Source organism: Emydura macquarii, unplaced genomic scaffold, assembly GCF_026122565.2.
Source record: "Emydura macquarii macquarii isolate MOO-44397 ecotype Brisbane River unplaced genomic scaffold, CSIRO-AGI_Emac_v2 contig_2897, whole genome shotgun sequence".
Taxonomy (NCBI): domain Eukaryota; kingdom Metazoa; phylum Chordata; order Testudines; family Chelidae; genus Emydura; species Emydura macquarii.
In genome coordinates, this window is record NW_027133034.1 from 43,652,120 (window position 1) to 43,666,817 (window position 14,698).

General features: G+C 39.7%; 1 protein-coding gene across 1 annotated transcript in view; it reads right to left on the reverse strand.

Annotated features, from left to right (window-relative positions):
• Positions 1 to 14,698, reverse strand: part of LOC137166692 (versican core protein-like) — a 129,450-nt gene that overhangs the window by 4,725 nt on the left and 110,027 nt on the right. Inside the window, exon 13 of the mRNA XM_067568539.1 lies at positions 1,348 to 1,492. Within this exon, the coding sequence (XP_067424640.1) occupies positions 1,348 to 1,492 (145 nt within the window). The remainder of the gene's footprint in view (positions 1 to 1,347; positions 1,493 to 14,698) is intronic.

Sequence of the window (14,698 nt, forward strand, 5' to 3'; positions counted from 1 at the left end):
ATATTAACTGAAATTTTCAAAGCTGCCATATGGATTTGGAGGCCTAGTTTGAACAAAACTTGATTCAGTGTTGGGTGTTCAAATCCCTTAGGTGGCTAGGAAAACCTCAGCCTATAAGCAATTTGGGAGATTAGATTTCTATTCATTAGAGGAGATTCAGAGGATGCTTTCTTTTGAATATGGAGTGGAAGTAGGATCAGGCTATAGTGTGTTATAGAATACAACAGTACTGCTTTGTATTGGATTTGATAAGAGATGTGAGAAGAAGAAAATATATTGCTGAGCTGTGTACAACTCTAGGGAGCTTACAGAAGGTGGATGATAAACAAATTTGAACACTAGAAGGCACCAGACAGAAATCACAGACTCTGAGAGAGGTCTGAAGAAACTGCAAAAGGCAGCACTATGTTCTGCATCTGTGATCTTATATTTGAGGACAAGTCCTGAAATCACTCAGCCGTTGTGAAGGAAAACATCTCATTGTAATCAACGAAAGTTGTGCCTGACTCAGGTCTGTACAAAAACTGGGGGTCGTGTTGTCCCCTGCATGAGCTACTTCAGCACAGAAGAGTTTGCACTTGTGAAGTTTACCTGGTATTCTTCTGTTGCAGCCCCACCCCAAAATAGCAGTTTCCCCAAGATCCAGGGAGATTTCTGAATTTATGAAAACAATGAACCTCTAAACTGGATCTTGTCTCGTCCTGAGCCCCTCTGGTCCCTTGGCAGCATAACCCCAGCCTCGTTCACCTGCCAGAAGCTGGCCCCAGAACTGCCTCTGAAAACATGATTCCACATTGCAGATAGGGAAAGCAAGTATTATAAATTGATGCTGAAACGTCCTCATGGGCTGTCACCATGGCTCTGCCCCCTCCCACTCTGACTTACTCCTCCCATACAATAAGTCAGAAAAGACTGAGTTGCCCAAACTTACAGACTCTTTTCAAAATCCTGAGGTTCGTCCTGTGCCTAGTGGTGTGATCCTGGTGATAAAGAGTCAGCTAAGCAATGTTTATTGGTGTGTGTGAAAAATTGTTCTGTAAGCCCACCCAAATACGTGAAGGCCAGCTGTGATGAGACCTTGAACGGGTGTGTTGAGAAGCTGCCTTGAAATGGCCTTTATCTGAAGCCCCAATTCTGTAGGCAATTCCTACTCTTAGAATAGAACGGTAGGGAAATGTGTCTGGGCCTCTTCTTAGCTAGAATTTAGATACACATTAAGCATAAACCCATCTGAGGATCCATTGTGCCAGTCTCCAGCCAGAATTTGTATAAAGGAGGGTCACTCCGATGTATGAATTCAGGGGATCATGTCTATTTCAGTCACTATCACATGGTGATGGTTTTTACCTGTTCCTTTCTTGCAGGTATATGTGAGGTGATAATTGCAGGGCACATCATTCCACTGGCCATTCTCATGCCAAATTATAACAACACAGTCTTCTCCAGAAGAAAAGAAACTGTCTGGTTGGTTAGGTCGCCAGTTTTCATATTGCTGCACAGAAGAGGAGCAAAATTATTATTTCCTGAGTCATGGCATATTACATTCTGCATTAGAGAAAGTCACAAAATATTACCTCAGAAAGAGGGCAAATTCAATAGTTCAACCCAGGCAGTTCAGCACAAATTAAACAAAAATGGATATACAATTAATACAAGTGGGAGGAAATTGATTATCTCAATGGGAAAAAAAAAAAAGCTTCCTCTTCCTGCATCGGGCCTGATTTTCCTAGTCCATTTTTATTAATACCACATTCAGACAGAAATTGAACATGAGAAATTCTTGCCATTTAAACAATGCAGTTAAAAAAAATGGTACAGACACCAAGATGCACAAAGGAAACCCACTGTATGCAGTTTGGAGCAAACCAAACCAAACACAAGGATGTGTTGCTTTTTTTTTTTAATTTTGTTTTTATTGTAAACCTGTTATTGAGCCTAGCAAACAAATAAAGACAAACTATGGACCTGATCCTACAAAGAGTTTCATCCTTGGCAGACTCTGATGGGGTTACATTCACAATATTGGCCCCCATCTATATCTCATTGCAGGAGAGAGGCTTAAGGTGATGTCATTTGTGTTGGTGTGGGTGGGAGGGGGGAGATAATTCAATCTGCTCTGTTGAACAGCAAACCAGGACTGCATGAAGAGTTGCAATATAGGAACTGTCATACTGGATCAGATTCAAGGTCCATCTAGTTCAGTATCCTGTCTCTGCTATTGGCCAGTAGCAGATGCTTCAGAGAAAGGTGTAAGAACACCACAGTATGCAGATGTGGGATAATCTGCCTCCAATAGGTCTCATCCTGGTTTCCAAAGCAGTACCACAATTAAAGACACATCTCTCCCTCCATTAATGGAGACCCCATGTTATTTTGGACATCTCTGTGCCCTATTTTAATTTCTTCTTAATAATGCACATATCATCAAAACAAAACAGAAAAAAGATTTGGAAAACTATGTTTAGTAGTTTTCTTCTGTATTTCTGTGGTTTCATTGCTGGAAGAATTGTATGAATGATAAAAATAAGCACCTAAAAGCACAGGAATTCATATAAATGCCAGAACCTAACCAGCCAATCCACCCCTTGTATGGTCAAAATGACAAGATCCTCCCAATGCTTACGTTTGAATTTGGCACTTACATCCTCCTAACTAGATCTTGTCCACATAAATGCCCATAAAAGCGTAGCTTTTTTTTAAAAAAAAAAAGAAAATTAACTTCAAGAAACAACCACAACTCAGTGGCTGTGTGAGCACATTTAGAAAGAAAGTTAATGAACCACACACATGCTATTTAGCTATTAAAACTTAACCTTTTCCAACAATATGTCCTTTTACCCATTACAGTCTTTAATTATCTAAGCAATTCTCAACTGTAATGAGTTGAGAATTCTCAATTCTAAACTGGGCTGCATTGAATTTATTGTATTACGGGTGCCAATTTCTAAAGCATCCTCCTTGTTGTGCAGGTCTAAGTTAATTTCATCTCTGCACCTCAGCATTCAGCATCACTGATACAAGACATGTATAGGTCCTTCTTCATAAAGGGTCAGAATTCAAAATTTTGCATGAGGTGATACGTGGGAGTGCAAATCCTCCAAGTGTGGCAGCTAAGCACAATGCACAGCATACAAACGTGCAAAAGCAGGGATCTGCAGTGTGTACGACTTTCTGCATCATCCTGTTCTCACATGCAAAACGGATCTGCATGCATCCTACAATGCAAAGTGGGTGTGTGTGTGGCGAGGGAGCTCATTTGGGCATGGTGGTGCAAATGTGACTCAGGATGCATAAGCATGGGTCAGAAATTCTGCCCTGAGTAATGCCAGTAAAAGAGAAATTCCATGGAAGTTAGTGGAGTTACTCTGGATTGACAAAGTAAAATCCAAAGTGGATGTTCTGCTGTGTCTGCTCAGCCCAGCTTTTGGGACCCTACTGCAGCGTGCTCAGATAAGACACTTAGCAAAACCAGAGATAATAGCCAGGATCCTGGTAGAAGCCTGAGCCAAAGCTCAGAGTAGTCAATGGAAAGAATCCCATTGATTTCAAGAGGTTCTAAAGCTGGCCTGATCCTTGAGCCCTCCTGGGAGGCTCTGTGAGCTTGTGGAAGTCGAGGGTGCACAGCGCCTCACAGGCGTGTCAGTTGAGGCTGCTCAGCAACTTGTTGGATTGAACTCTAATCGCATAGAGCAGTTTGTGGGAGTTTTATACCATAATGGCTTCGAACTTTTTATTGTTTTGTTGGCTGGGCTAATGCTCATATCTAGACTCTGTGAATTATGCAAGAATGTCTGATATCCCTCAGCATGACACGCCGTTGCCTCACATCTGATATCATCATTGCACAGATTTATTTTGGCTGGGCTGCTATTATTTTGCTTGGTGTTAATGCCAGAATTGCTTAGCAGAGGAAGTTCCAGACTGCTGAACTGCTTTCTGAAATCTCCACCCAGCAGCTCTGTAGTTTTTCAATACCTTATTTAGCCACACTTCACTGATCGGGGAAAAAGAGGGTGGGGAGAAGAGTCTCACAGTTTGGATGGCATCTGTTGCTCTACAAATGCATTAATATCCTTTTTCTTGTTATGGATGAGACTTTGGGGAATCATGGGCTTGATTCTCCTCTGCCTTACAATGGTGTCTATAATAACTGCACTTGAGAAGTTTAAAGGCATCCCCTATACCTGCAAATATGCATCCAAAATATTTAATTAATAATTCGTCTGTTGGGAAACACTGCTCAAATATCCTAAACAAAGCACCTTTCTTTATAGTGGTTTGTCATTTGAGATCCTTATACTTCAACTCAATTACTACATTTTACAAAAATACATTGTTCCAAAAAATAACCTATTGCAGTTCCACTCCTTGGCATGGTTTACTGTGCAGATTTTTTTTTAAGATCACGTCTAAAAAAATTCAGCAGCCAAAGTCACAGATGGATCCAAAAGATACTGGTCCTGTTCCACTCACTGTGCAGCTAGCTTATATTTTCACACATCAGTGAAACTGTTACTAACGGCCTCTTACTCTTATCCTGATAGTTTTCAAGCCAGCCTGAAGTCATCAATCAAACGTCAACTGACATCTTACCAACATCATTAGTCTTTGTTTTGAAGAACTTGAATATATTCAAATTTTAAGTTAACTCAAGGTGGAAAAACTACTATGAGCTTTTTTTTTAATTGACAATAGAAATATCGTGGAGTTATGCCATCAAACAGACTGACCTAAAGAACTTTACCCTGGGCAATATGAAAGCAAAGCGATAGGAAAATCATTGTAATATATAATGTGAAATGATGCCTGAGATCAACATGTTAAAGCACATCCAGGTGGTGAATTTTGGGACATATGTTCATTGCCATTTGTGCGGTCCTGAGGGGAGCTCAATGCCAGACAAAGGTTGGGCTCGCTGCACTTGTCTCTTCCAGCCATACAGTGGATCTGCAAGGGTGGTGTTGGTGGAGGGGAGCTGTGCATTGAAATTAACACTCCTGTGAGACGCATAGATGTAGTTCACATCTTTCAGTGCTATTGTTTCAGTCTCTCCGCAAATTCAGGCAGACAGTGCTCTGTTGATAACACTCAGGTTATGTTTTCAAGCTCATCTTCACAACTATGATGGCTAGAAATTTAGAACTTGTCTATCCTACAAAGTCATTGCTGGTATAGCTATGTCAGCAGAGCCTCCTAGTGAAGACATAGCATATGCTGGCTAAACCTTTTCTGACAGCATAGCTACACCTCCTCCCTGAACGACATTAGCCATGCCAACAAAAGCACTCTTCTGTCAACATAGCTGGGTCTAAGGGCTGGGGACGTTACCAGCATAATTATGTCAGCTAGGAATGCATGATTTTTTCATTCTCTTAGCCAACATAGCTTTTCTGGCAAAACTTTGTAGAGTAGACCAAGCCTTATTCATTTTTATTGACAGTTGAGATTCTGATGTGATCACATGACTCCAGGAGTTGGTCCCCTAGGCATAGGAGTAAAATGTCTTTATGCCTTAATCTGTCCCTTAGGAATTACACAACAGTACTGCCCTGCTCCCAAGGTCAAGCTGAGCGCAAGAGTAGACCCTCAATACCCTCCACCGATTACAACTATAATGTGCTCCCTCAAGTCTTTGCAAGGTTTGTTGGTGAAACTGAGGACCACAATTACCTCTTGGAATTAGACATTACCAGCCTAAACTTTGCTTGCTTTCTTTGCTACACAGCAAAGAGACTTATTTTGTAGCGAGATGAAGGAGGGTCCAACGGTTTGGGCTCTAGCCAGGGATGTGGGAACTGCTGGTTCAGTTCCCTGTCGTTCTGCAGGCTTCCTGGCTGACCTTATCACTTAGACTATGTCTACACTGCAATTAAAAACCTGTGCTGGTCTGTGCCAGCTAACTCAGGCGCAAGGGGCTCAGGCTGCAGGGCTGTATAAACGCAGTGGAGACTTCTGGGCTTGGGCTGCAGCTCTGGGCCCCTCCCACTTTGCAGGGTCCTAGACCCCGAATGTCTACACGGCAGTTCAACCGCCCCTGAGCACAGGCCTGAGCCAGCTGGCACATGTCAGCCGCGGGTGTCTAATTGCAGGGTAGATATACCCTTAGTCTCTGGGCACCTTATCTGTTAAACAGGAAGACTGTGAGGCACTCATATATTATGATAATGGATATACTGTACGCAGCTAAAATAGATTTATCATTATGTCCCTCAAGTGAATGGATTTCTCTAAACTTCATTTCCCCCCCGTATTTTGGTTTGAATTAAACTTAGCCATACTCTGCGAACTAAGTGACAGACTGACTGTCTTTCAAATTAAATTAAGTCTAAGGAAACAACCATTTAAAAGCAAACCTTTGTCATTCAGAAAGGTCTGTATACAGCAAAAACAACAACTCTCGTTGTTTTTACTAATCAGAGTGAGCAAGCACAGTATTCCCATCGGGAAGCCATCTCTGCAAATATCCTAATACACTCTGCTTTATACTAGGTTAGTTACTTATAATAGTTTACAATAACCACCCATACTTTGGAAACTAATAAGTAATCCACTTAGCTCCTTAGATGTTTGCATATTGTCAAGATGAACCTGTGGGTGAACAGCATCTCAGCATTGTAATAGCCATCCTGTGATAACAGCCATTCTTTTATCACAGAAATACATACCAAGTGGTTGTGATCAATAGCTAGGATTTTACATTGCAAACAATCAACAGACACTGTGTGTAATGAACCACAACAAAAATAAACCCCTGATGCAAACAAAACTTAATTACTTGACCTTTTTATTGTGTAAAGGCCAATCCCTTCAATAACTAAACCCAAGAAATTATTTACTAGAAGTATGTCTAATCTTTACACTTTCTGGGTTGCTGTTTTCCATCCTGGGGGAGGGGAGCATTTTCTTCAACTTTCCATGACTCCCCAGTATAAATTTGTCCTGGCATTTTTTTTGGCACTTGTTATTACAAATGTGATTTGTATTCCCGTGGCTTCACAATGAGAAACTGTTATGGCATATCATAAAGCTGAGACAAGGACATCAGGAGTGGGCTGAATGATTTCTCTGTGCGCTGTTTTATCTTAAAGTTAAGCAACATTTCCTGACTGGCATTTATCAGTAAACTGGTTTAAACTGAGCACTAGAAGCCTTAATGATACCATGACCACTTGCAATTGTCTTCTTTTCCCTAACCCTCCCTGAGAATGGGAATCTGCTTTTCCATAATGACAGATAAATCCTTAGAAGTTCTTATCGCTGACAGTCAACCACACTGGTGGGCTTCTTTTGAAATTTATTTACAGAGGATAGCTCAACTCAGATGTTATATCTGCTTTTCAATGAGGTCCTGCTATTATCCAGTTTTACAGCTGGGTTGACTGGTGCACACGGAAGTCAAGTGACTTGTCCCAGGTTACAGTGAGTCAGCGGATCAGTTCAGACTTTACTGGCACATTGGTCTATTAGACAACATTGCTTCTGTTAACTGAGAGACTTGGAGGAGAACTGAAAGGAATTTCACTTTCCACAGATAGAAGTCAAGGGTTTATTTGTAAAGATTCAACAATGATCATAATAAAACTGCCATTTCTAGTCACAGCATCACTTAATATTTAAATGAATATATTTGCTCTGGGAAAGACAAGATGTTACCTTATGTCATTTGAATTGTTGCACTGAATTAGGTCCCAGTCCTGCAAAGAGTTCCTCATGTGCTTAACTTTAAGCATGTGAGTAGTTCCACTGACTTCACTGGGACTATTAGTGTGCTTAAAGGCCCTCATTCAGTCAGGTATTTAAGCACATGCCTATCCTTAAAAACATGAGTGATCCCATTAGAAGTCCTTGGGGCAGCTCACATGCTTAATTTAGGGACATGCTGAAGCACCTGGCTGAGACAGGGCCAGAGTTAAGTGTGGGTTTAAATCTTTGCTGGGTCAGAGCCTTAATCATTAAGGGTGAAATTGTGGCCCTTTTGAAGACAATGGGAGTTTTGCCATTGGCTTCAACGAGGCCAGAATTTCACCCTAAGGATTTAGGCCCTGAAACGATAACTGGATCTGTGCAGGCAGACTGCTGCTTCCGCATGAATCAGCTTGCAAGTTAGGAGCCTTAGTTAGCACATGTTCATGTCTTTCTGGAATATCCCAGAAAGACCACATGCATGCCCTGTAAATATTTACATCTAAAATAGAATACATATCTTTTTGAGAGAATATTTCCAAATGCCTTATAATGAAGATCCAGTCCCTGCTATAGAATCAGTGACTAGCAGATGTATAAAATCAGTGTCAGACTTGTATTTTGTGTTGTAGGCTACGTGTATGGCTCCTTGAGAACTCATGTGAAAAGGAGAAACTTTGTGTTGAGCATGATGGGAAGCTTCCACTAGATGGAGCTGCCTACCCATTACTCTGCCTAGCGATTACTGATTAGCTGCTGTTACACTACCTTGCTGGAATAATACTAAACAATTTAAAGATGCTGAAAAGATATTAACTCTTCCTTTCGATCCTTGATTCAAAAGCCCATTGAAGGCAGTGAAAAGACTCCCACTGACTTCATTGAACTTTGGATCAGGCCCTCACTGATTAGTTTTCATCATGCTTCATATATTTAGCTTGGTGAGGACAATGTAGTTTGCTTTATTTGTATGCATGGAGTAGGGGAAAGAAGCACTTACAGAGGAAGTCCAGACTGCTCTGGATAGGAATTAATGAGGTACTGGCACTTTTTGTAAGAAGCGGGTTTCCTTGATGTCTTTGTATACATTAGAGAAATTTTAATCACTGTAACTTCATCAGTGTACAAAGCTTCTCTAATGTAGACTGTGATTATCTAGGTATATATACGGTCCCCATCTTGAGCAATACGTTACTTGTCTACCTGGCTGCTGCTCTCCACCCCAGAAGTAGCTGCATTCATCAGAAGTGCTGTATATACAAAATTTGTAAAATGCTCTAGGATCTTTGGGATGAAGTCCACAAAATAAATTATTACCATGATTTAACATAACTTTTCTCTCAGGCTGGCTTTTTAAAAATCAGAATATAACTTAATGTTAGGTCTGCCCTATGTGACTGTTGTAGAAGGACTAATCTATGATGAAACTAACTTGCAAGTGGGGAGGTATCTTTGTTTTGAGGAGTATGACAGAGGCTTGTTAGCAGAGAACATGAACTCTGGGAATTATGCTAACGTAATTATATATATCAAAATCTACACAATTGTGTTTTTTGCATGCGTGACTAACTAGAGACACACAGAAAAAATACCCCATTTTGTCATTTACTCCAACTGTTATTGCAGGTTTTAGACTGCTGTTAGTTTCAGCCGAAAGCCAAATGTAACGAGGCTCAGAAGTAATGGCCTATGACCTTTGGGGGAAAAAAGCAGACAAAAAGGCCTGCTTAGTAGCCTGAAACATTCTGAGCTAAGAACATACCTGCCATTAAACAATACACTTTAAATAATAATAATAATAATAATAATACATAGTTCTTCTTAAAGAGGGACTGTAATGACCGCTATATCTGAAAATCAAAATATTGGGTAGAGTTAAAATCCCAGTCTTCAAGGAACCTGTGGATCTCTGGCACAATAGCCTTTTTGTTTGCAGTTGAACACAGTATTTTTTAGTCTGTTTGTTTTATTTAACTCTCAGAGGCAGCCTACGTCCCTACAAGGTTCCAAGCATTTTTTAAGTCCTTTTGTGTTCAATACAGTTATTCTTTTTGGAAGGGGAGGTGTTATAGATTTAAGTTGAAACAGTCTGATTCACTGACCAATAAAGGAAAAAATAAGAGAGGACTTTGTTTTTAACAGAATGAAACTTTTGTTTTTATGTAGCTACCTAACACTGGCAATGCAGTCCAGTCCTACAAACATGAAGCATAACACTCTGCTGAAGGGAAGTAAAAACTAATGTAAGGTCTCTGGACAGTTGTTAAGTGGCAATATGCCCATTACTTTCCTGGCTGCCAGCGTTCTATGAGCGACAGACAATCTGGCCACAGACACTAGCCAGCTCCTTAATACAGCACTAATCTTGTGTAATGGGAGTGAGCTCACTGCCATACAAAGCACTAATTATCAACAGCATTTTCCAAAGGATATGAATAGACAGAGGTCTGAAGCAGAACCCCAAGTAGCTATATGTGCTTAATCCATAACATGGAACATTGAAACATAATTCCAATGGATTCCTTCACCACTGTACTTGTTTGCAAGGGTCTTTAATGGTGAAATGCTAGCAATCCAGATACAAAAAGAAGGAACTGCCAAAAGCAACACCAGATTTTTACAGCTACAAAGGTTGCTATTCGCAGAGCTAACCGCAAATTATTAAATTCAGTGTCCCTATGCAATTTTCAAATGCCACACAATATTTATTTATTGGCTTTAAAAATGACTTGACAAATGACCCAGCTGATTAGGACTGGTAATATTCATATTTAAGTTTTTCTTGCACTTATCATCCTTTATTACTGAATTTGTCCGAAACGTAGCTGAACTGAGCAGGATTTAAAATATGCAATCATCCACTTTGTTATGATCTACCTATTCCTTGCAAAATAATTATTTGTGAACTCTGGTCCTTTTTCCCTCTTCATATTCCCACTGTGATTTTCCCAGATTTGTTTGGTTGTTATTAGTAATATCTTTTACAGTATATTTGCAACTATGGATTTGTTCATAAACAGTTCTTAGCAAATACTCCAATGAGCATTCAATATTCAAGCTGTGTGATTAGTCAGTTAAATCACATGGTATGGGTCTTATTCCCTGATGTGATGACCTAATATGAATTGTTGTAGTATAAATATTTTATTTGCAAGCATAAAAATTCCTTCCCATACATTTAGGCAAAGGGAAAATAGACACAGAAATGCTTGCAGAAAAGTGAACAGAAATGGGTAAGCATATGTGTAAAAGCAAATCACTATTTGATTTTGCAAAAATGTTTGTGAAAACCAACTCTTACATATGTCAATTTTAGTTCCCAAATAACTTAGAAACTAATAGAAAAGAGCCTTGTCAGAGGAACATAAAATACTGAACTACAGGACAATATGACATGCAATATGTCTTGGGTTCCAAATCCATGGTTAACATATTCTCTCTGGCATAGTATATAATTGAGATCTAGCCTGCTGCATCCATGGGTGCAGTGCAATGCCTTGAGTGGAAACTCTGCTTGAGTTGCAGCCAGTATTGCATATTGAAGTTCTTGAAGTGTCCTGGCCTCTATTCATTCACTAGCAGGACGTCAACACTTGATGCTGAGGTCCTCACCAACTAGTTGCTGCTACTGAATCTCAAATTTTGGGAAAGATTATTGAGAAGGTTGAAGCCAAGCAGTTATGGCAATATTTGTAGTCTGCCGATTTCCTGGATGGCGGTCCATCCGATTTCAGACATGGCTATTGATCTGAAATTGCGAAAGTGGCACAGGTCAATAATCTCTACCGAGACCATTTACAGCTCAACTTCGTCCAGAATGCAGTAGCCTAAAGAATTGTTTGTTAGGATCAAACAGCACTTGTGATCTGCGGGCTGCACTGGCTACCTGTGGACCTCTGGGTGAAATTCAAGGTGTTGTTTTTGTTCTTTAGAACCCTAACTTGTTTGGGTCCAAGTTATCATCTAAAGAACATCTGCTTTTCATGCTGCACTAATGCATTGCAATCAGCAGAGGCACTGAAGCTGGAGCTCCTTTGATATAAAAGAGAGGAACTGCTGGTATGGTGTACTCCACGGGGCACCTAAACTTCCCATCATGCTTCTTGTTCACACGGTCTGCCACTGCCCAGTTTGTGAACTTTCTGGATATGCTGCAAAGGTCAGGATTTTCTCAGGAATTTGGAGAAAGGACTGGGATGGTGTTGGGCAGGGTTATTTGTTGCTGCACTTTAATGGTATTACAGGACAGAACAAATTACGATTGTCCTGGGGACTGGCAGTGGATTCACAGTGTAAGTATTGGTTATTATGTTTTAAATGTTGGAAGAAGGGCCCAGAACTTAGGACAGCTGGTTTCAGCACATATATTATAGGAATAAAAATAAATGTGTCAAACAGAAATAAAAAATGACCAAGTCTATAAAATCAGGATAGTGAAAGGACAGTTATGTGCAAAATAGTTTGTTTATGGAAAACTTGCACCTGTCTCAATGAGTACTTGCTCTGCAATGTTCAGGTTGTATGACCACACTGCAATGTTTTACACCCACTCTTCTGTACTTTTCAAGCCGATCGTGTGTCTGGGTTGTAGGGAAAGTGGCATGCCCAAAAAAACCCCTGATCCCAGCAGATATGTCATCTTATCTAGCCAACTCAACCTTTCATGAAAGGGTTATCCTGCTTTTTGTCCACACAACAGGAAACCACAAAGAACTACTACACGAAAGCAACTTTAAGATTAAGAATCAAATCCTGCCAAGAAAACTATGTGCAGACCTTACATCCACACAGAGCCCCATTGACTTCAATGAGATTTGGCATGGGTGTTCAGCGTGACCTGGACAATTCTCTTTGCAGGATCAGGACTGTTGTACTAGGAGATCCCCCGTATCATAAACAAAAGTTATTTTTTAAAAGAAACATAATGGACAGATGGATAAACATCATTTGGCCTATGAAAAAATATTTCCTTTTATTACTTGCATTCACAGTGAATCCATTTGTTTGGTTGGTTTGTCAATAACCTATGTATTTTCTTTCAGAAACTCTACCTAAAGGTCAGTCCATATACTTACAACCTGTATCTTCATGGATTCCAAGACTTCCCTTACTGACTGGAATTGTTTTTTGTTAACCATATACAAATGCCATCTGATGCATGAAAACTACGCACTGGAAAAGAAGAGCAGTTTTATTGTTGCTGCTTTTGATAAATTGCCAACATCTGGCCATTTCCATGAGAAAAACGAAGGCTAAGATTTTCAAAAGTGGCTGCCTAAAGAGAGGCTCTTTAAAAATGGCACTTAAATAAATGGTCTGATTTTCAAAAGTGCTGATTGCTGTAAAATGGGAGCTCCTAGGTATCAGCTCTTCTGAAAAGTAGATCTCTTACTTAGAGACTTAACTTTTTACTCTGATTTTTTTTTAACTCTTCCCCATAAACTTCCCAAACACATTTTTTTAAATATTGAAGTGACTTGAACTGATCTTATCTAATCTCAGTGAACTGAAATGAAACTTTTCATCTGATGATATACTGTCAGATTTTTTTCCCTCATCTGTATCTTGTCACTTAAACTTTTCTGCAAGTCTAGACAGATGGAAAAAGTTCATTCTATCCATCATATTTCATCATGATTACATCTCAGCACTGATCTCACATGAGCTTACAGGGAGAGTACAGAGACTTTTTTTTTCTCTTTTTTTGGTAAGTTTAGGAAGAGAAGGCAAGGCCAAAATTTTGTTTTTGGATGGTTCCATGTAGTTCTCATTGAAGTCAGCTGGAAATGGGTATGCACATCCAAGGGATGAATTTAGTAGAAACCGATCATATTTAATGTGTCTGGCACTTACCTACAGTTAAAAAATCTGAAAAAACACAACTTATGATGGATATGAACTGAAAATGTCAAAAGAAAGTCCAGATTTTCTTCCATGGAATTCACTGTTTTAAATATCTTTTAGGTGCAAATAAAAAGTACATTTGAGCCTTTTTCCAGAAACTGTGCTAATAAGATACATGCCAACACTTGGCAAAGGAGTTCCCTTGAATAGACTGAATAATTATGTTGTGGATTTCCTCATCTCCATGGAAAATATGCACCAAAGTAACTCAAACCTCCAGTGGTAAGAGTTTGAGGTTCACAGATTCCTAATTCTTGCTTTTTTTGCCTAGAATGAAAATCTAAGTGAAGAAGAAATCATGATGATGTAGTAATATATACTATTTGCCATAGTTATTTCATTTGTGCAGCACCAGATAAGAATGTCAGGATTTTCATTTCCATTATCATCACCTATTTCAGAAGATTTTGCAACTTAACTTTAAATATTTTTTTAACATACTATAAGTATCATAATTGTTCATAAACAATATTTAAAGGAACTATGGGCATAATCTTCAGCTTCTGGCTGAGCTGCTTTTGACACAAGAATCAAATGGGCAGTGAGACAAAGGCAGCTTTACATCACCTTGATATCCCCTATACCTTGAGGCCAACTGAGGACTGGATTGGCCCTCTGGCAGTAGTGAAATAGTCTTTAATCCAGTAGGAGAACATTGGTGCAATACATCACTCCAGCCTAATTCCCAAGACAATTCTAATGCCAGAAGAATCCTCAGGTGACTGGGTAAACTAGTTTCATGGCGCCTCTGAACCCACAGAGTTAAGTAGCACTCTAGAAGGACAATATTGCTGTGTTGCTCAGAGCACAGCAAAAACAATACCAGAACTCCTCTGCATCTGGACTCCCCCAAAATTCAGGTTCAGACTTTATACACAGACCCCTCTCTAAGCTAAGCAACTGAAGTTAAGAGGACATATTTCTGAGTTTCTTCTTGTTATAACCTTATTTATGGTGACATAATGTCAGTTTTAATTATTATAAATTGGATCGATAGGGCTAACACTTTCACTGCAGGTCCTCACCTGAAACTACACATATGCTTTCATCTATCTGTTAGCATTATATTCGAACCAACAGAATTTGAATATGCACCTGGTACATTCAGGGA